The sequence below is a fragment of the Lytechinus pictus genome, chromosome 2 (assembly GCF_037042905.1).
Source record: "Lytechinus pictus isolate F3 Inbred chromosome 2, Lp3.0, whole genome shotgun sequence".
NCBI classification, from domain to species: Eukaryota; Metazoa; Echinodermata; class Echinoidea; order Temnopleuroida; family Toxopneustidae; genus Lytechinus; species Lytechinus pictus.
The window spans coordinates 65,665,646-65,689,322 of NC_087246.1; the positions used below are offsets into that span (position 1 = coordinate 65,665,646).

Sequence of the window (23,677 nt, forward strand, 5' to 3'; positions counted from 1 at the left end):
GTCCAGTAAACATATACTGGAAACCAGTAAAAATCTACTGGAAACCATTTATTGGACCAGTAACACCAGTTTGATGAAAAACAATTTAACTGGTATTACTAATTGCTTCAACTGGAATGCAATTGTTTGAACTGGTCTCCAGTTGATTTTTACTGGTCCAGTTAAAAATCAACTGGCCCAGTAAAAATATACTGGAAACCAGTAAAATTCTAGTGGAAACCAGTAAAAATTCTTACTGGTCTTACTGGTTTTACCTTCTGGGATATATATATATATATATATATATATATATATATATATATATATATATATATATACATGATGTATGTTTGATTTGTATTTGTTTATAATGTTAATGATGGAAATGAAAATAAAAACTTGAAGAATGTTTTGTTTTTTGGGCTCTTTTTCTTTAGCAAAAACAAATACAGTACTTTATTAAAAATAGGCTTACTGAATAATTTTGTAAACAATTTTTTGGTTCATTTCAAATCTCAAGTTGGTTAATGTAAGGTTAGGTTAGGTGAGATATGGGCGATTCGCCAATCTTTTGTTGTTCTAGTTTAATCCACCGTAGAGCTGTAAGGGCGAGGAAACTCTAGTACGTCCTTGTGTCGATGAATCCCCCTCCCACGTCACCCATTCTGCATGGGATAATGCGCCCCTAAATCTCTATTAAAGTAGTTCCGAACTCTTTTTTTTTTGGGGGGGGGGGGCTGAACATGCATAGAATGAATTAACGATTATTGATGGATGGTGAACTTTTACATTTACTACTCGCATGAAATTGATTTTTTAAGAATGCAATGAGCATCATGAGATATGAAACTTTGAAATACTTGCGATTGGTGATTGATTTACGGCCTATTATCCACTTTATGAGTAATTGAAATCACGGAGTAAAGGTTATAACTAAGACAATTTGAAATGGAATACAGTGTACATAAAACATTATAAAATAAGCTTGTTGGAAGTGTAAAACATGTTTAGAATAGTGATACATTTAGAGAATATACGAAATTCAGAAAGAATTTAGTAAAGATCATACAAAATAATTTTAATCAAGATCACAGCAATACCAACAAGAACGAATATATTAGGTGGTGTACGTAGGAATGGGGGGGGGGGGGCTTGAGGCCATGCTCCACAAAAGTTTCACGACCATGGATAAAGAAAAAGAAGAAGTAGAAGAAGAAAGGGTGGACAATACAGATAAAAAGGAACAATATTGTTTCCTGAAAATTATGTCAAAATCTATCACATAAACTAAATGTTCGTTTTACAGTTTTTTTTTCGTTTTTTTTTTGGGTCGCTTGGGACATGTAATAATTTTTTTCCACACGTACCATGTTGTGCCCTATAATTTTTCAAAGTTTATAGAGATTTAGAGATAGATAATCTCTATACAAATAAATAATCTCCATACAAGCTGCTTCATCATTATACTATTCATAACTGGAGGTGGCGCTATACAACTCGTTTGACTCGCTGTGGCCGTGTGGCACCATGGAAATCCGGGGATCGTGCTTTATATAGTTGAGGCAAAAAAGTTATTTATCACAGGTGGATATTGTAAAGGGCGGAAATCTCTCCCCATCTCGTCAAAAATACACGTTTTATTACGATTTTGAATGATGCATTTCTTTCCATCATAAAAGACCAAAAATAGTAGTGGGACATTTTTTTGATATTGTGTCCCCTTACTATTTTGGCCGTATTTTGGGTAGGGGGACGCGTCCCCCCTGTCCCACCTGGGATTTCCGCCCATGGATATTGTATGAACTATATTCACTTTTAAGTAACAGCAGCCATTTTAGAACTCATTTTTGGAAGCCATTATGGATTTTCAGGCAAAATGGACAACTGCATATCATCGTTACCGGTCCCAGAGTATTTTGATACTGGAAACCCCATAGTAGACACCAAAATAATATCCCCAAGGTGTAGTTTTTAATGTTCTATGTCCACTTTTAAGTAATAGCAGTAATTTTAGACCCATTTTTGGAAGCCATCTTTGATTTCTGGACATACTGGATACCTGACTGTCCTTTTCAACCGTGTCCCAATGTATTACTTGACCCTTTCAACCCTAGTGTAAAGACCCAAATTATATCCCCCAGGTGTATTTGTAATGAACTATCACGGTCCACTTTGAAGTAATTACAGTCAATTCGGACCCCGTTTTTTGGATCTTGGATTTTGAAACGTACCAGACCACTGACAGTCCTGTTAACTTGCCCAAATGTATGACCTACCCTGGGGTAGGTGTAGGTTGTGATTTTTCTTTGTTTTTAATGATTTCACTTTTATGTCTGATGGTCAACGTCCTTTACATTATGGTAATCATAGCCTTTTTTGCAAGTAAACTTGCTCCATGGAAGACCATTGAGCAGCAATGCATTATTGCAGCTGAATATGGACTACCAGCCGTATAATTTACTTAGTCCTTACCTTTTATTATTGTATCTTAACGTTGACCTCATCATCTCATGATATATGTATTTGTATGTACTTTGTATTTGTTATTTTATATACGAAAATAAAACAAACAAACAAACAAACTACGGCTTAATACACCACACAAATCATATTCCCAGACGGATATTACACAAACTCCATTTGTATAGTAACATCCGACATTAGACTCCGTTTTAAAAGCTATCTTGGATTTTTGGACTCACTATACCACTGACTGTCCTTGTAACTGTCTTGTCCTAATTCATAATTATTTGACTCTTGAAACCATATAGTTTAGACACCAAAATCATATCTCCCAGGCGGGTATATGGACATGTCCGCTTTAAGTATCATCAGCCCCGCAGCATCCATTTTAGAATCAATTTGTTGATATCTTAAATTTTTGGATATACCAGACCACTAATTGTCTTTGTAATTTGTGCCAATATACTACTTGATCCTTAAAACCATTGAATATAAACAAAATTAAAGCCACTTAAGACATAAGAAATAGATACATTTTGGACACCATCTTAATTGGATTTTCCAGTGACCCTGTTGCAGTGCTTCTGTTCACTCTTACATCGGTGAATGGCGAATATGGACGTCAATTTGAAAATAACAACTTTCTTGGATGCGGATTTTGGTAGATTTAGTAATCTTTTCTTTGGTCAAATTTGAATGGTACCAAAAACCGGTGATGCAATTAGAGAAATTGTATTTTTTGGTCGTATTGACCAACAGACTGTCTGTAGACCAAGCTGCTCGAACTTTTTTCATGACGTGAACTGTGACAGTGAAGCTTTGAAAACGAAGATTATTTTATCCTTTTATATATAGCTTTGAAATTGAGATAAATTTATCCTCGGGCAGCTTAGAAACGAATACAATCGTGCAGTTTAAAAAAAGGAATCTGTCCTTGTACTATTGTTTTATCAGCGAGATGAATAAAAAAAAATATTTGTTGTAACAGAATGTAGAGAAGAGAGAACAAGTAAGACATGTGGGTGTTAGCTGGTTAGTCTGGAAAAATTCGAAATAAATATTGTGGAATGGAACTTGATAACAAATTGAAAAAGGAACAAAGTTTCGTTCATTTTGAAAAGATTTATTGTTATCAGGTGGTCTTGGTCTTTAAAATGTGTGAACTTTGATTAATAACTCGATTGAACTTGAAGTGACAGACTACTCTTACATCCACTATCCGCGACAGTCCCGATATGTAAAGTCGAAATGGTCACATGATCAGAACTTATCAATCCTTGCACTGCGTACTTAACAAATCATGCCAAACCTTTAGCAAGAATCACAAAATTCTGCGATAACTCCGTTTTATACTATGAATAATCTCTCTTAATTGTTAATGAATTGCTTAAAGTGTTGAAAATGTCAAAACGATTGTTTCTTGCCTCGAGGTATATCTCAAACCCTAACGCGACTCGGAGACAGGAACTTCAGGCAATTATGACGTTTCGCTGACGTCATTTGCACACGGTTCATGATAAAAAACAGGAGGAGGCTTTCATCACCGTATGCGATGAGTAAAGCGAACAGGGGGCACAAGATAAAGCATGAAAACAACATCATGAACTCTTTCTGAATCCACGTCGTCACCCACGGATTCATTTAAACCAGTAAATTCTATAATTATCATCTTGTACCATGAACGGTTCCGCTGAATACGGTGAACTTTTTAAAAGACTGGTCCATATCTCTGTTGAGGATCTGTAGGAACGCATCTGATCGCCGAGTATCGAGGGAGTCTCTCACTGTCTCAGGAAACTTTCAGAGGGAGAGCTTGGACTGTACTGAACTCCTCTTCTTTGATTCGATCCTGAAATAATATTTTTTTACAAGAAATCGACCACAGACCAGAGCAACTTTGCCAAGATGACGGTCGATAAGAAGTGGGTAATATGCATTGCATTTACATCCCTAATTGTCGGTAAGTGTGATTTAATATTAGAATGTGAATTAACACAGTTGTTAATCGGAAAACTTCACTTGAGTTACCAATTAATGTAAGGTTTACTTTCCCTAAGCAACACCGACGAGGAACGGAATCTAGGCATACTTTCAAAACGAGGATCTATTTAAATATAAAAAAAAAATCTTAATTATAAATCCTATTGTTTTCAGAGTTGGGACACTATATAGACTAATGTGTGGGAGGAACGTCGAAAAAATAGGGTGGATGGAGGAGGGGCTGAGAATGTTCACCAAACTGTTGAAGATACTTTTTAGGGGTTTTTTCTGGAGATAATCAGGAAATGACCTATGAAGCATGTTTGTTATTTGTGACGACATCCGCCAAGATGTGAGTCAATTTACTCAGGCAGGTGACAAGACAGAGAGAGAGAGAAGAAGAAGGAGGAGGAGGAAGGGGGTCACTGTGGTTTTTGTTGTAGGGAAGTCATTTTAATATTTGATATGATAAATACATGTATATAATGAAATTGGGTTTAAGTTTAATGAAAGCTACACAGATAAAATTCACAAACATCACCCAGTTTATGCAGGTGTTATGCCTCTTCCTCCAAACATGGAGCTACTATATATGCTCAAAAGAATCATTTATAATCAATGTCTATTGGAGTAGAACACTACCCCCCCCCCTAGGGCGTAGTCTGGTTTGAGTATGCATGGGAGGTGTCCATCCTGGGGAGATGGAACTAAAGTGGTATGGGGGTATTCATCTTGGGGAGGTGGAACCAAAGATTGGAAAACCAGCTGTTGAACGCAGAAGAAGGGGTACAAATTTCGTTTTGCTTGCCAGTGTCGGAACTCCGGCTCTGCCTCAGAGGGAGGGTGCACGTGCACCCAGTGCACCCCCAGCTTACACCCTTGTCACCGCCATGTAAATGCAGAAAATACAGAACCAGATTAAGAGACATGTCCAGTAAAACAATACAAGCAAAAACAATTTTAAACATAATTTAAAGGTGCAATCATTGTGCTGGGCATCTTATGATATCACTGTGGCGAAATGTTTGTAATGGTTGTGGGAATATTTCCCTAACTTTAGGATTAGTTCGCTTTATTATCCAAATAAAAATATAATTTTTGAAAATAATATAAACAACTGTAATTTGGAACCCTCTATTTCATTTTATGCATGAATTGTGATCACACACTACCCGTATTTCACCAGCATCACCACATAAATGTAAACTCGCATTGAAAATCATTAATGAATTAAATCAAACAAAATTATCTGTTATGTTCTAAAAAGTGAGAATTTGAGAAGAAGTAGGGGCGACGTCACAACCCACAAGATTCACCCGGATTTAGTAATATCTCACATTTCAGTCTTCATACATCAGTGTACATATATAACTTGATTTTTGATAAGTAATTCGCCTGATAAAGAAAGTTGAAAGTGTGTAGTCCTTATGGGGAGAGAGTTTGGATCTGGGGATGGGGTTTGAATGCCTATCAGCTACTTTGAGCACGAGCCATATTATAGCGAAGCGTTTCCAAAAGTAATTTGAAATTGACTTGCACCCCTTTAAATCTTTTTGTTATTACTGTTTAGCTGAGGCTGCATTCACCCGTCTTTTAAGTTCTACCACACATCGGCGAAACCGACTCCTGGCATGCTCGGGGATCCTTTCATAAACATCTTTGTCTGAAAAGTTGTCAGATCTGACAACTTTTCTTGATTTTGATTGGCTGAGAAGGACTGTTGCTAAGGTAACTGTGGGATAAAATAGAACTTGTCGGAGAAAACGTCTGACAAGTTCTTTCATGAAACACCCCCCCCCCCCCGATCACTAAGCTATTACGTTTTCAAATGACAATCTGTCGGTTTGGAGTCGGTTTAAGTTGTACCTTACCGTTACGGTGCTGCTCCCGTCTTGACCTGTATGAATAAACTCTTTAAGGTTCATTTCAATTCTATATTTACCGCATACTAATAGGCAATGATCCTGGTTTCCGCACTTGGGATACTATGAGGTGAATAAAGTACACATCATTATGTTCCATCAATAGTTTCATTATTTTTAGATTAATGTGATAGTGAAACGCCGAGGGCGGCTCCAGGCCGGGAGGGGTGCGGATGGGGCAAGAGAAAGGTGGGGTTGAATTGAATTGATTGAAATTCTCTGTATTTAGAAGTCAGTGTCACGTGTTGCGATAGATTCACATCAACTCAAAATGGAATTGATCTTATCTCATAGTTTGAGTTTGATTTAACAGGGCAACTCTTTGTAAGAAGAGTCACCCCCAAGATTTACCTGGGGGTGCTGCATGTATTATTTACTATATGCAGCACCCCCTGGAAATCTGATAGGTATGCTAAATTGCCAGAATTAAACCAAAATCAGCTTCGTTTTTTTTTTAACCGAAACCCTTTTATTATTATTATTATTATTATTATTATTTTTTTTTTTTTTGCTTTTTTTATTTTTCCTGGATCAAAATCTCCTTCACTTTCTAGCGATTTTCTTTCTTTTTTTTTTGCTTGTCAAAATTCTCGTGACCAATTCTCGTGACCTTCATTTTGCAGTGAAAATCTCTCTCTGTTTGTTCGTTGGTTTATTTTAGGGGGGCGGGCTAGTTAAATTCAAACCAGCACCCCCTGTTAAAAGATCGTTCCCAGGGACCTGAGAAGAGCCCTTCGCCACCTTTCTTTCTTCTTTCCTCCATTTATTTCAAATGTATATCTTAATAAAACAAAACCACGGGGACAGTAACTGCTCTCTTTCCCTGTAGCACCCCTCCCCCGGGTGGAGGATCGAAGCAAGTCAAGTCCATGGGTGTGGTAACGCACCCCTTTTGAGTTCGGAGACGGCGATGGCAATGCTATACCTGTGTATCAAGTTTAGGAAGTACATGGAAAGTTTAATTTGTAGACATAATAACAGATATGGGACCCGTTTATTAAGAGTTACATTATATTTTTGCCATTATGGCAACTACCATGGCAACACGACTCATCGGCCAATCCAAATCAAAGTTACCATGCCATAATGGCAAAGTTACAACAGTTTTAACTCGGGCCCCATGCAGTATGATGTAATGTCGACGCATGTAATGAATAATGTTTTTTTGCTCTATTAATATGAACGGTGGTGAAAGTTTATTATAAAGTTATGAAAAATATTCAAATTAGGCCTTAAAGCGTACTTCGCCTACGCCCGTCACTCTAACACTGTACAACTATTGTTTACACTTTTAACCAAGTTGTTTAAACTTTTAAACAATCTGTTTAAAAGGTCACACAATAATAGTGTGCACAGGCATTAACAATGTGCCTGAAATGTTTGTGCACACTTTTTATACATTGAATCAGAGTAACTCTGGTAAAATTTAATTGTTTATCAAGTTCATTGCCTGGCTTTACACCAATGCAGGTCTGTAAATCTTAAGCGACATATCTTTTAATTGCCTTTTATAATTTAATAAATCAAATATTTCTATTACACACACCTACTCCAAACCACATATATGATGAATTATTAAAACATTTTGTTTCGTAGCAGAAAGGACAAGGTAATCTAGATACACCCTCCTTCACCCCGTTTGATACCCTCCCTATACCGGTCCGGAAATTACCATGTTGCCGTTAATTCTTGCCTGCAGACTTCACCTCTATATAGGAATTCAACTCGTAAGGTTAGGAGCAAAACAGTCAACTCTAAAATTAGACAACACGAATGATGAACCATAGCTGATGAACATCTGCACGTTATTATAAGGCAAATTGAGTCACATTCATCCTGCATGTCCCGAATCGCGTATACGTAAACGTATGCAGCATTAAACGTGACTGTTAAATCATCTGAATTTTGAGACATTAATCTTTAAAATATATAGGCCTAACCACGGGACTAATCGTGACTTTAAAACTTCCATGAGGATTCCAAGAAATGCTTGCACATCAATCCATCTTCATATCACCATTTTATGAAAAAATGAAACATTTTATTACTCCATAAATTTCTTATTTCACACTTCAGTCTTCAGATACATATAAATTATTGCATTACTTCACATTTTGAATCAGATTTCACTGCTGTGCTATATTATGCTCATTATGGCAGAGTCAGTTGAAATCATCAGGATCTAATTGATGAATACTCAATAAAACATTTTAATCAAATGAAGAACATTATTCAAATCTTAATCAGTATGGAGTGGACATTCAATGATTGAATGTCCACTCCATACTGATTAAGATTTGAATAATGTTCTTCATTTGATTAAAATGTCTTATTGATTATAATTTCTTAATCTCATTTCCAGTGCTCCCTGATCAGAGACCATTGGATCACTTCCTGATTTGAGAACAGTTGTGTCACTTGTGTGTGTAAAAAAAAAAGTTGTTCACTGTATGGCATTCGAACTTTCGCCAAATCGTTGGGTTTGGCTATCTTTTATAACAATTATACCGATGAGTTGGTCGTTAATATATTAAAAAAAGAAATACTTGATTATCGTCCAAAATTGTCTGCTAGTTGCCAAATGGGCCATTGTTTATATTTTTTACCAATGAAATATATCATTGTGGGATTAATCTTAACCTTTCATAACAGATCCCTTCATGTTGATGCAATGTGGAAGGAATTATATGCCATTTTGTAAAGTCATTGAAAGAGATGAAATCGGGTGAAAACAATTACAATCCGACTTCTAAGTGGAAAGAATATAGAAATATCCTTGGAGGGAAGAATTTCAATCTAAATAATACCATACATATACCTCACACTCACATCCACACCCTCACACTTTATTTCCAACACACACACACACCCTCATCCACCCCTCCCCCCACAAACCAGGGTGCATTTATCATGTTGATAGCCACCGTAAATTCTGAATCACATGCATTGTTTCCTAATTTTGAATTTAATTCGTAGGTAAACTCACGTTATTCTTGTCTATCTACTTTTGAAAAAGAATGATAATGATAATATATGAATAACGTTTTCGCTTAAGATGGAGCCCTGATCTTAGAATTAGAAGGTGAAAAAGAAGGGTTATAGAGTTAGGGTCTAAATTTTGACTTCAGCTCGGCATTTGATAAAACTGGTTTAAGCAGTGTGTGGAGAAAAAATATATGGACTTAAAACATGATTACATTAGATTTCATGTTCTTACTAGTGCAGAGCAAAATGAACGTGTTTGATTTAAAAAAATGGAAAAGGATAAATTGTCTCTAAATATATATATAAACTAACAGTTCTTGAAAGATTGCAGCCTCTGAACTCAGTTTTGAGCAATTCTCTTTCAATGACACCCTACCAACCCGATGATCATAATAGTGGTTAAGGCCAATCTATGATTTGATTTCAAATTTTGAAATTCATATTTTCAAATTCGCATTTTATTCATCACACTGTTCATAACACATGATAATTACATCGCACACACTCGTTGCTCTATAGCGTTACTCAGAATAAACAAAGTGTACAAAACATAAGTCATTGAATTATCGACAACAGTTTGCAATATATGTATGTAAATGTCTACGGAAATTTGATATAAGTTATCAGTGAATAAAAAATCATCGAAATTGAATGTAATATGTAAAATATTTGATTACTGTGATCGTTCACAAGGCACGCACCAACCCTTACTTTCAGAGGCGTCGATCCTGGGGGGGGGGGGCAGGGGGGCGATCGCCCCACCAATGAAAATATTGGGGGGGGGCAAACATATCGTTTTGCCCCCCCAATAATTCCGCATGCATGTGCAAAAATAAAATAAGATTGCAGTGTTACACAGAAATCAGCAAGCGAGATTGAGATACACAACTCGTTCTTTATTTAAAATCGTGCTCAAAATGTCCGTTTTTCAGATTGGAATATAAAAATTTTCAGCTCGCGCTTCGCGCTCGCATCATTTATGTTCCAAAACCCATACTTTTCATGATTAATTAGGTGAACAGAATGTCCCGTTCTCAGTTCTAAACCTAAAAAGAACTCACGCTCCGATTTGCAATAATCTTTTGTTGAATATATATCTTGTTCTTTATTAAAAACGTCCATTAACCTATCAATTTTTTCAGATCGAAATATCAAAATTTTCAGCTCGCGCTTCGCGCTCGCATCTATTGTTATTTTAGATACCCGTTCTAATCATTAGTACCAAAAATGAATCTTTCAGGTCAGAATATAAAGAAATTTCAGCTCGCTCTCGTTACTCGCATTATCTGTGTAGTGAGATATGTATCTGCTACAAACAGTCCTAAACAGGTACCATTCCTGTTTTCAGGTCAGCATTCTAAAAAATTTCAGCAAGCGCTTCGCGCTCGCATTAATTTGTTGGTGAGATATGTGTCCGAGTCTCTTTCTCACATATATATATATAATAATTAGGCCTGTGTGTGTGTGTGTGGGTGAGTTTGTTTGGTGTGATCGAGCGCCTTTAGAACGATTCATGATTATGCCCCCCCCCCCCAATCTGAAAAATGGATCGACGCCCCTGCTTACTTTATGTTTTTACACTCTTTAAATAGTTGGGCAAAAATTCCCAACTTTTAACCAATCCTGTGCAACATACTGTCCACACAGCGATTGGTTAAAATATGTCCATATTCGGAAATGAAAACTAATAATTGGGTAATAAATTTGCTTAATTGGATAACAATTGCCCGGAATATATAAATATTTTTACCAACATACATTACTCAACACAGTGGACAGTATGTTGCCCAACATTTTAAGTGTGTAACTTTATACATTTTTTTAAAATAAAATAAAATCTCATTTGAAAGGCAATAAGCGACAGATTGCATATTAATGATCAATTAAGGAGTTAAACTATAATTATAGGCCTACACATTGCAAGAGGATATGTTTGATTGTTTCATAATAATGATATATGTCCTAGCGAGTGGTGTGCCAATAAACGGTCTACTTATTTGGTTCTGTTTTTGCTTGAGGGGAACGAAAATGGGAAACAATTATTTGATGTGATGATAATTTATATATTTTTTCATTTTTCAGTTGCAGCAGTCGTCGTACCAGTGGTAGTGATGATGAAGAAGCCAAACCCAGAGACTAGCGGCGTGAATGATCCCTACCTCTCAGTTGGACAAGGAGCAGCACTTACAGAAAGTAATTAACCCCCCCCCCCCCACCCGATCCAATAAAGTTCGCTTTTCAAAATGCAGTTTCATATCCTTAATATTCATGGTAGGCCCTATAAATCATAGTAATTAATTTGAATTTGACCAAATTGTTTTTTCAAAAAAAAAATCCTGGTTAGAATGGCAGGGATATCAGTCCGTCAGAGACACACATTGTTCGGCTAAACGTGGTAAAAGGATAATTTGGTGCACATATAATTTACCCCAAGAAAGCATCAGATATCGTTCATAACTTAAGCCCCTTTCACAATTGACGTACGACCATTTGCGACCTTTTGGTCGTGCGTCAGGCTGCAACAGGCATCAATCGCTAGTCATCTCATAAGATCGCACAGAGGCTTTCACAGTTGCAACAGCTGTCGTACAACAAAAACAACCAGTAAACCCCGTTGCACGAGTAAGTCGCATATGCTCTTATTGTGCTCGTGCGATCACATGCGAGTGTTGTACGAGGGATTGCGAATGGAACGGTCGCATACATGCGAATGAAACGGTAGTGCAATGTTGTAAGCCGTTGCGATCGGTCTTGCAACAGTCTTATGGCCCATATTATTATCGCAACCAGTCGCAAGACAGGTCTCAGTACATGTAGGTCGCTTTCACATGTGCAAGTGTTGTACGACCTCCAGTCAAGTAAATGCGACTACTTAGTTGTGCCACCTCTCGCACCAAGTCGTACAACGTTGAACAACACTCGCACGATGATCGCCCGAGCGATGGTACGACCCCGGGTACGGCCTGATGCGAGTGAATCGATCGTATTTGATCGCGTTCGGATTTTGAACATGTTCAAAGTTCAGATGTGACCAGTCACGACCACCTCGAGTTCGTGCGACCGTCTACAACGACTGCGAGTGCTCGCAAGACACCAAGAGATCGATCGTGCAACAACTAGAAAAAACTGTTGCAGGCGGTCGTAAACTGGTCGGACGTCAATTGTGAAAGGGGCTGAACGGTCGCATACAAGCGAATGCAACGGTAGTGGAATGTTGTAAGCCGTAATTTCGATCGATCTTGCAACAGTCTTATATTATCGCACCCAGTCGCAAGACTGGTCTCTGTAGGTCTCCAGCACATGTGCAAGTGTTGTACGACCTCCAGTCGACTAAATGCGACTATACTTAGTTGTGCCACCTCTTGCACCAAGTCGTACAACGTTGAACAACACTAACACGATGGTCGCCCGACCGATGGTACGACCTGTTGCGAGTGAATCAATCGTATTTGATCGCGTTTGGATTTTGAACATGTTCAAAGTTCAGATGCGACCAGTCACGATCACCTCCGACCACCTCGAGTTTGTGCGATCGTCTACAACGACTGCGAGTGCTCGCAAGACACCAAGGGATCGATCGTGCAACAACAAGAAAAAAATGTTGCAGGTGGTCGTAAACAGGTCGTACGTCAATTGTGAAAGGGGCTTTACGAACAGCTTTATAAAACATCCACCAGAACTCAAGCCACAATTATGAGACTGCTTTGACACATTTTAACTCTTAGCATGCCGCTGTAGCCCCCCCCCCAAAAGAAAAAAATGATAATAACAATACACATAAATTCAAACAAGTGTAACTGACACTTTAATAGCTAAAAAGTGTTTGATTTCTCGTTCGCAAGAATAAATTATCTGCTTATCCATGTTATCCAAACTTGTCAAACCATAGGTACCAAATCCGGGACATACTGGATGTTTCAATAGATTTTCTCTTTCTTTAAACATGTTAAAACGTGAAAGATACAACGGGGTCATAAAATATGTATTTTTAATTATTCATGGTCACAATTGTTCCCATTAACTTGCATTTAGCCAATCCCTAATCAACTAATATACAATTTTCCCTGCAAATCACGTTCAAATTCGTTTGTTTCTCAATTCGAGGTGAGATTTTCACCATGATCATTGTTGCTGAGAAGATAAAACTCTTGCGGACGGGTTCAAGTTTGTGAAGGCGACGATTGAGTGTGTTTTGGGTACATTTTTTGTTGATTTCTTTTAGTTTGAGCTCTAGTCAGTTAAATGAACGCAGTCCATGACCCTCTGTCCCGCTATCTTAAATTTGCCACTGTATGTAACCTCACCAATCTTTCATCATATCATGAAGTCACCTGACGTAATGAACCCTTACGGTAATGCGGGCCCTTTAACGTCATTGGGCAGAAACGGTTTTGCGTCTTTAATGGATGGAAAACGAAAGCGATGACAGAGGAAACCACAGATCTTAAAGGACAAGTCCACCCCAACAAAAAGTTTATTTGAAAAAAAGGAGAAAAATCCAACAAGCAAAACACTGAAAATTTCATCAAAATCGGATGTAAAATAAGAAAGTTATGACATTTTAAAGTTTCGCTTAATTTCACAAAACAGTTATATGCACATCCTGGTCGGTATGCAAATTGGCAGACTGATGACGTCACCCACTCACTATTTCTTTTGTATTTTATTATATGATATATGAAATATTCTAATTTTCTCCTCCTTGTCAAGTGAAACAAAGTTTCATTTCTCCCTGAACATGTGGAATTACCATTGTTTTAACAGTTTATGGTTAAGTTAAGTTGGTCCTTCTTGTCAAATCTGTAAACATTAAAATATTGTATCATTCAAACAATAAAAAACAAAAGAAATAGTGAGTGATGGACATCATCGACTCTCTCATTTGCATATCACAGAGTTGTGCAGTTAACTGTTTTGTGAAAAATAAGCGAAACTTTAAAATGTCATAACTTTCTTATTTTACATCCGATTTCGATGAAATTTGCAGCATTAAGTTTGTTTGATTTTTCTCTTTCGATTTAAATCAACAATTTTATGGGGTGGACTTGACCTTTAAATCGCGATAAATTATATCAAAAGTTATTCTACACTCATAAAAAAAAAGTACCTGTGATAAGTTGTGATGCATTCGCATATAGCTTGTTTGTTAAAAAAGGATTTGTGTTTTTCTTGTTGATTTATTTTTGTAAATAGTAATAGGAATACTCCATTGCATGCCCATCCCAAAATAAAAATGAGAACCCATTAAGAATTTCTGATAAAGAAATAAATGAGACGGAGGTTTGAGGATATTGTGGCAGGGGGTAGACGAGTGATGCTTACATTTATCTTATTGAATAATTATAACGCTCAGATCAGAGATAAATGCTTTATTAACTCAAAACAATTTAGATAAAAAATACTATTCCAAAACAAACTGAATAAATCATGTTTGACATTACTGTCTCAGGAATTTTTTTTGTAAAATTCTCATTGTCGATGCCTAATATAAGTCGGATGTATGACGACAAAAGGAAATTGTGATTACATGACACAGTAGACCTGGGGCTGAGTGTCGGTGATTAGTGGGAACAAAATAAATACGCATTGTGTTCAAGATATGAAAGTCAGGTATAGAAAAAAGAATAATGTAAATCTGCATGTATTTGGACCCCCTATTCCAGACATAATGATTACAATGTCTATAATAGTCCAATAGACCGATAATTCTTGAGCCCAACAGGCTCGGTCTTTATTGTCGTCTTCTTAAAAAATGTAACATATAACGACATCTATATACCTTATATCTGAGATATAAGGTGATTTGATCTACAACAGTTGATTTGTTTCGCTTTCTTCTTTACTAAATATAAGAGACCTAAATATACACCGGGAACAAGTCGTGCATGAATTGTGTGAGCGGTAAATTAAAAAATTTAATTCGGAAATAATTTCTTTAATCGAAAACGAGTAAGGGAAAAAAAAGTGTCTTCTGGCTAACCTCCAATGTTAAAAGTACAAATTTACACTTAAAAATATGAGATGAAGTTCTCCTTCAGTTGACCAAGTTTCCCTCATTGAAGTGTGACTAAAAGGGGAAGCTCCCGAGGAGCAAGTCCTTCGGAAACTTCCTCGTCACTCTGGCAACGGGGGAACACTGACCATGGGGAACTGAAAAGGTCGCTAAAACGTATTTCGATTACAATGATTATAAAGATTTTCTTTATACTGACAGTAATTAATGTTTCCTTGTTTATAGTTTTATCTTTGTTTGAAACTGTTATTGTGTAGGTTATTTTTCTCTCTTTTTTTTTAAATGGTACAACTATATCGCGCAGGCATGACAGGGCTTCGGTAAATCAACAATTTATATCATGACAATCTAAATTACTTTGTAGTTTAGCTATGACGTAAACTGCGCTAGTGGTCCATGAATAATGTAGATTGTTTTCGTCTTTCAAGGGTCTATCAAAACGACTAGCTACCGGGAGCATCCTCCTTTTTTTAATCTCTGTTGCCAATCCCAAACTAATGTTTATATTCCTTCATTTCCTAACCAACATTTTCAAGATTTTGTAAAAACTGATATATTTTTCTCCTAGCCCAACTCTTTCTTTACCCTACCTCTATCATTCATCAAATGATCAAAGGGAACTACTAATGCAGTGACACTTAATAAGTTTTATTGATCAACAATAATTTGTCTATTTCCATAAAGATAATTTAATTTTACTTCACATGCTCTCATTGTTCTGCTGGTGTTCGCGACCAAAAGATAATTGACAAAATAGGTACAGAAAATAATTGAATATAGCAGGTTGATACAATATTCATCATCATTGTGATCACTCAACCTTCTGAGAAAAAAAATCATTTTCATTTTCAGATCAGGAACAAGTAATGGGGGTTCAAGAAAATGAGATGGGAGTAGTAGCCGCCCCTAACGGTGCAGCCATGGCCCCTAGTGAGATGGTCGTTCAGTTTGGAGGTATGGTGGAATGTTTACTGAGAAGGGGGTCGCTTGCTTACAATGGTTACGGGTGTTACTGCGGATTGGGAGGGAGCGGCAAGCCCCTTGATGCGACCGACAGGTGAGTTTTAATATTTTAAAGTTTATTAATCTATTTTCTTTGCTTTTTGCTGACAGTGTGTAATACATAAACATTTAGATATTGAAATAACTATTCATACTTAATTCTGAAGCACAAGTTGAAATAGTATCGCTATTGTAATTTCCCCCAAAGCGATATAAAATTAAAATAGTAGCTAATAGCATTCGTGCGATCAGCAATGTTTTAGCCTATCTGAGTAAGAGCTTGAATTAACGAAACTTTCTACATCAGTATATTCACAGTTATTCTGAAACTCAAATAATACCATTTCGGTTTATGAGATTGAGAAAATAATTATTCAAAACGCCACCGTGTGTTCGCGTCGGACAGTAGTCATGCTAGCGACGGCCTTTACTCGTTGACCACGCCCATTTCATTTTGTGTTGTTAAGCGGATTTTATCTAAGAATATGGGGAAAGGATTGGAAAGTAATAAGACTGGTTTCAATTGAGGCCGTGTTGAAATATCGACATTCATTACATTCAAACATTGTAACTACAAATAGCAAGAAGACCAACACATTTAAACACAGGCAAAAGAAGAAGAAAAAATATCAAACTCATACAAACTGCTTAAAAATTAATGAAAAACAAACTGAAGGGTAAATGATTAATAAGAGATTCAGTGGACTAAAAATACATCGGTAACTGAGAAGGTGTTAATATAAAGTGTAGTCAGTAATATACTTCACAAAAAAATTGCAAAGTTAGAACTTTAATCAAATATGTGAAATAAAACGTTATACGTAGTGTTGTTGTGGGCTTAGGGAGATGGCGATTTTCTTTGAAGAGGCGTGGTCACGAGGGCATTTTTCCAGTTAAATAACAATGGAGCACACAGAAGAATGATTCAACATAATTATCGTATTTCCGTTTTTATCATTAAACTAAATCATATGACCTGCTTTTGGTACTTGCTGTCGAATGACATACCTGCAAAATACAAAACTAGAAGTATTTAATACAATTAATTATATTATTTTCTGTTTTGTGTAAACCCTGTTTTGAATATCATTTATATAATTGTTCAATACTCGATTAATTAAGCCTTCTTGATTTCTTCCTGAGGCAATAATATTAATTGACTGAGTGATTCTACTTGCACTAAGCTAGATACAAATAAAGAAGAATAAAAAAGAAAACAAAATTATTTTAAAAAAATACAAAAATTATTTTGTTAAAGGTGGAATTTAGTTCTTTTATCCGTCTTGGCCATCCAGCGCGGCCATAATGATTAATCATCATGCAAAATAAACTTTAAAGTTAAAATTGTTCTTTTTTTTACAAGGTTACTGAAAACCCATAAATATCACAAAATCAGGGTCTTGTGAAATTTGATTATTCTAACCAAGTGAAAGAAATTGTATAAAGTACAATGATGTGTACAATGTCAATTTTGGACATTTAAAGAATTGTCGCAGATTAATCTTGTCAATTAATGATCCGCGAAGTTGTTCTTATAGTTCAGACTGTATAGCGCTCTATTTCTGAGTACTTTCTTTTGCCATTTTACACACACACAAAAAGAAGACAGTTACAACAAATTTAATAAGTTATATTTTTGTTTCGGTCATAGCGCCATCTTTACAAATGCCTGCCCAAAAATTTATCATCATTTTTATTTTCTAATTATTCCCCTTTTATCAGTTGCATCACTCATCACCTCCAGTCTGAAATGGAATGTTATTTCATTACGACCTATAATCACTGGGGCGGAGTAATATTGTTGATGTGCCAAACTAATTTCAGGTTACCAAAGTCATCGCGTTCGGAAATTTTTAATTTGGCTCGGAAAAAATTGGCACAATGTCAATTTCAAATCAATGAAAAGAACTTTAATGAGAGTATTGCCAAGTATGAGAACCAAGGCATTTAAAGGTCTAGTCATGTTTTCAAGCATGCAGACCTATGGAGAGCTTAGAGGTCTTTGTCGAAAATTTGAGAACCGGGAGAGCAGATCGTCCAAAGATTCGGAGCGGACGAAAAATTGCGAATTCATGTATGTCGTATGCCCAGAGTCCAGGACGACACTGCTGTTTTGATTCAGCGATTTCACGTATGTCGCTATGTCAGGAAGGGCTTTTGACAATAGATTATCTACGTTCCAGAAAGAATCTGCGTAGTGATCGTAAAAACTCCCAATTATCAGATTTACAACGTATGCAGGTCGCATGTGTGTGTGTTGATGTATGTTTGAAAGTGTGTAGGGAAGGTAGTTAGTTTTAGATGATGATGATAATGATGACGATGATGGTGACTGGGATGGTGATAATGATAATGATGATGATGATGGTTGCGATGATGATGATGATGATGATGATGGTTGTGATGATGATGATGGCGGTGGTGGTGGTGGTGGTGATAGTGATGGTGATGATGATGGTGATGATGGTGCTGATGGTGATGATGGTGATGATGATGATGATGATGATGGTGATGAAGATGATGATGATGATGATGATGGTGGTGGTGCATGGTGGTGGTGGTGATGATGATGGTGATGATAATGTTGATGTTGATGATGATGATGATGATGATGGTGGTGGTGGTGGTGGTGGTGGTGATGATGATGATGATGATAATGATGATGATGATGATGATGCTGGTGATGATGATGATGATGATGATGGTGATGATGATGATGATGGTGATGATGATGATGATTATGATGATGATGATGATGATAGTGGTGGTGATGACTAGTTTTAAGATGCTGATGCTGCGGCTGCTGCTGCTGCTGCTGCTGATGATGATTATGATGATAATAATGACTATAACATAAATTATATCATAAATGAAATCATGTCATTCACATTACTTCTAAAGGTTTCCTTGTGAAAATATTCATTTGGTACTTTTTTTGTAAATTTATTAGGTACTTTATTCAGTTCTCTCAAATTGCACATAATATTTGGATAGGATTTATGATGTTGAAAATACATTGATTAATAAGCATAGTTTTGTAGCATTTTCTAAAAATGTAGATGGAGAGGGGATAAGGGATTATTTGTTTTATAATAAAATCATTTTCATACAGGTGTTGCCAGCAGCATGATCGATGTTACAGCAAACTGAAGAAACAGGGTATCTGTAAAGGAGACAAGTCGGTCTATATCACATGGTATAAATCTAATATGAACCAATGCGACACACCCAACGCTAAGTTATGGTGTGGTAAGTTGACATAATTTGAATACATTCTGAGCCCTGATTGATGGAAGGCTTTTTAAACAAAGAATAACTTGTAATAAGTGATTATAAAGTGGTAAAAATAAACTTTGTACTCAATAGCTTCGTTTGTATTTACCATGTTGCGGAAAACATGTCATTGGTTATGCCGCCGCGAGTTCAAAGTGAGAAATTTTCTCGTCAAGTTTATTATGTTCTTTTATTGTGTAGAGTCCTGTATCGTGTGTAAATTTACTTTTAGGTCCCACAAACTTCTAAACGCTTGCTGTCTCGAAGGCACATGTTTCTGTGGTTTGTACAAGAAATTAGACTTTGAATGACAGTTTTCTAGATCCCAGGTCACTGGGAATGGGTCAATTTCGATTAAAAATTGGTGGTCAGTTATGACTAAATTATGAAATTTAATTGGTAACATTTACTGAAATGACTTGAAAATTTCTTGCGCATTGTGAAAGTGGTGAGGGTGAACTGATAAAAATCCTACGAGACATAAAACTAAAATGATGGGGTTTAAATTAATCCCACTTCTTAAGTTTATCCTAAAAAGACGACAACATACCGTGATTATAATATTTAGGTATTAATGACATTGAGAGTACTACGCGTTCATTAATCACTATAAATAGAATCTATATTGACCCTAAACATACATTTCATTTTATTTGTTTCCCCAGCCAACCATCATCAATACTCGTTCTTTGATAGTATGCTGGCAGGCAGACAACCCCGATGTGCAGCAGCTCTCTGTCACTGTGACCGTAACGCTGCCCTTTGCTTCGCCCGACATAGCAACAGTTACAACCTTAACTATGCATCTTACAAGGCCAAGAACAGTTGTTAGTTGTGGCCAATTTGAGATTGAACATTCCATCCATTTTTATATGATTTGCTGTGCCTTTTTATTGCTCGTCCAACTTCATTACGAATTATTTTTTGTTAATTCGATGCTATCATCTGGGTGTTCCCAGAATAAAAAGAAAAGATGTATATTTGTATTATATAAGATGGCTCAGATTGGGATAGCAGAGATATTTCAAGTAAGGGGCATGAATCGGAGATAAGAGCAATATTGGAACTCAGACGAGTAATCATCTTGCATAACATGCAGAAAGAAAGTAGTACGGTACGACATGGAAGTATAAGATTATCATACTTCTGGGGAATTCGGCAGATATTGACGTTTTATGCAGCTCTGATATTTTTGAAAGTCAAATCATGCAGCCCAAAACACGTTTTTTTTTAATGCATGATAGAAACGTCGACAATATAGTTAATGCTCATAGAATTGTCACTTCACAATTTTTTTCGGTAATATAACATTATTTCAAGTTTATGATGAATGGTGCTTAGAGATATCTATAAATCATATCACCAGGGATAATTATCAAACCTAAGCAAAATCCATAAGAGACGATAATTATCAAAACCATTGTCTTTCATCTACATTCAGCAATATTGCCTTACTTTCTACGTGAAATTTTTAAATCCACACATTTTCTCTGACGCTACTATGATTTAAAATATTAAGGTATAACCTTGCTGTAATCACCCCACCAACTATTTTGACATTAAGTCACGATTATTGGGTTATTATAGAAGTCGGTACATGTATAGGCCTATATCTAACCGTTAGGGCCAATAATATTTGAATGCTATTTTCAAATTACATTTACAGTAATATAGGTGGCCCAGCGGATTAGTCTCGGGACTTTGAAAAGGAGGGTCATGGATTCGAATCTCAGCCATGGGGTAATTTCCTTCAACAAGAAATTGATCCGCAATGTGTTACACTCAACCCAGGTAACACCGGTCGTGTGGTCCAGTGGTCAGAGCATTGAACTCATAATCGCAAGGTTGTGAGTTCGAATCCCCACTCTGCCATTGTCTCCAATTTGACAAAAAGGCCCGAGAGTAATATCTATCGTCCATAAGGTCAGCCATTATGACTGATTAACCTAGACGTAAAATGTTTCCTAGGTAATTGGATATATACCAGCCTAGCGTTTACCAGCAAAAAGCTGTCCTGCAGAGTTCCTATATACGGGAGTTACCATAAAGAGAAACAGAAACCGTAAATGGGTACCAGGTAGGAAGGAATTCCTCAAAAAAAGCTGTGAGCACCGGAATCGGGGTAGCTATGAGCACCTTGAGAATACCCTGCAATAAATTTGTTTCTAATAATTCATGTATGATATTCTCAAATAAAAAATCTGATATCTATCAATGGAGAAACTATTACACAATATTATGTTGGGTTAACTGAGGATAACAAATGTTTTGTGCCTATATGTGCCGCATTTGCACATCATCCACATTGTTATTGGTAAATACTCATATTGCTCAGAATTTATTTTTGTGCCAAAGTTTACCAAATAAATTGAACAACCTTATTATCATATCAAACGATTGTCGAGTGTGCTCTTATCGTTATTTATACCTAATCCAGTAGTCACTAAAACTTAAACACTGCCATCTCTCGTTTGATCCAAGCTAGTGTCGCATGGGCGAGTACACGCTTCTGTTTCTTCAATTTCTTCTTGATCTTCTTCTTCCCCTCCTTCTTATTTGTCCCCTCCTCCTCCTCCACCTTCTCCTCCTCCTTCTTCTTCTTCTTCCCCTCCTCCGAGTCCTTCTTTTCATTCTCCCCTTTCTCCTCCTGCTTCTCTATTTTTTTAAATCTTCATCCCCTTCTTTTCATTCTCCCCTTTCTCCTTCTGCTTCTCTATTTTTTTAAAATCTTCATCCCCTTCTTTTCATGTTATTCCTCCTCTCTACCTAGTCCTTCTATTTCCTGTTCCCCTTTAGCATGTTTAGCAATATTCACTTTTCTGGAAAATCTGGCATTACCACTTAGGCCTATATCAGGTTTGACGGACAGGCCTAAATCATGACGATGAACAGAAGGTAATAACTGAAATAATAAGCAGGAGATAATGAAATACTTTTTTTTTTTAGTTATAAATTCTTTTGGAATCGAAACCAAAATTGCATATTCTTCGACTCCTCAGAAATGTTCACTTTCAAGCAATCATTATACACCGGAACTAAAAATAGTTGATGATCATCATGGTGGGTAGTCATTGAACTTGTCATTCTTTGTCCGGGGTCAAGATGTTCAGACTCACTCCTACAAATCACTTATATTATTCTTCATATTATCTCTCTCCCTAAGCTCGATGGAACACTTGAGCAAGTCGTATAACTCCCCTCTGACAAACCTTAATCATTCGACTATCAAACTCAAGTGGTTGAAGTAGATTCGTGAGTAAAATGTGGATGGCTCTACATCCATACTGAGTACAGTCAGTATACATATTCTTTTTTTTTGTTCTTGGAATAAGAAGAATCAAAGAACCGGTAAATCAAAGACAATATAACCCTACTTTGAGATTCTTATAATTAAGAAATAATAAATTACTCTCCTGACTACCTTTTATCATGTCCATAATCAAAACTATCATAATATTATTTTTAATTTCAGAATAGTACCCCGCCCCCGAATATAAACTGCAAACTTAACTTTGATGATTAATTTCTTTCATTTAGCGATCATAGTATATATGCAATAAATAATGGTTATGTACTAGACAGACACCGAATGGTGAAGTTGAATACCCCCCCCCCTTCCAACACACACCTCTCTTCTGGGGCATCGCCAGTATAATAACTTTCAAGACGGCCTAAAGAAGGCGTCACATCAACTGAACTATCAGGACCATGGATAAATTATTGAGTTGCGCATCTGCAGACTTACCCTTTTTATAACATTCTTCCTTATCTTTTGACACTCTTCCCCCTGTTTTTCATTACTTGAAAAATCTTAGGGGTTGTCGCCCCCTGACCCCCACTTCCTGTGGTGCCGCCCCTGCCTTCACAAGTCTCCTACTATAATCTTGACGTTTCATCTCTGGAATCGTTAGCTCGTGAACCATGTGGTGCTGTCATTAATCTGAATTAGAGGCTCTTAATTGATTGAATCAAAGGCCAGTCACGGAGGCGGGTAATGCACCAACCGTACAATCACGACGCAACGGCATATGAAAATGTCTGTAAAATTAATATAAATCTA

The 23,677-nt window shown here is 36.6% G+C and overlaps 1 protein-coding gene across 1 annotated transcript; it reads left to right on the plus strand.

Annotated features, from left to right (window-relative positions):
- Positions 1-3,996: 3,996 nt before the first annotated feature.
- LOC129269686 (phospholipase A2 AP-PLA2-II-like) lies at positions 3,997-22,013 on the plus strand. Its single transcript, XM_064095878.1, has 5 exons — positions 3,997-4,402; positions 11,412-11,522; positions 16,195-16,399; positions 19,457-19,593; positions 20,283-22,013. The coding sequence occupies exons 1-5, from the start codon at positions 4,348-4,350 to the stop codon at positions 20,447-20,449; spliced, it is 675 nt and encodes a 224-aa protein (XP_063951948.1). The 5' UTR covers positions 3,997-4,347; the 3' UTR covers positions 20,450-22,013.
- Positions 22,014-23,677: the final 1,664 nt, after the last annotated feature.

What these genes read in the sequence shown, in the direction of transcription:
- LOC129269686 (XM_064095878.1), top strand. Translation starts at nt 4,348, where the DNA reads ATGACGGTCGATAAGAAGTGGGTAATATGCATTGCATTTACATCCCTA. An exon ending in ATTTACATCCCTAATTGTCG is followed by an intron (nt 4,403 to 11,411) that starts GTAAGTGTGATT and finishes TTCATTTTTCAG; the next exon opens with TTGCAGCAGTCGTCGTACCA. An exon ending in CAACGCTAAGTTATGGTGTG is followed by an intron (nt 19,594 to 20,282) that starts GTAAGTTGACAT and finishes TTGTTTCCCCAG; the next exon opens with CCAACCATCATCAATACTCG.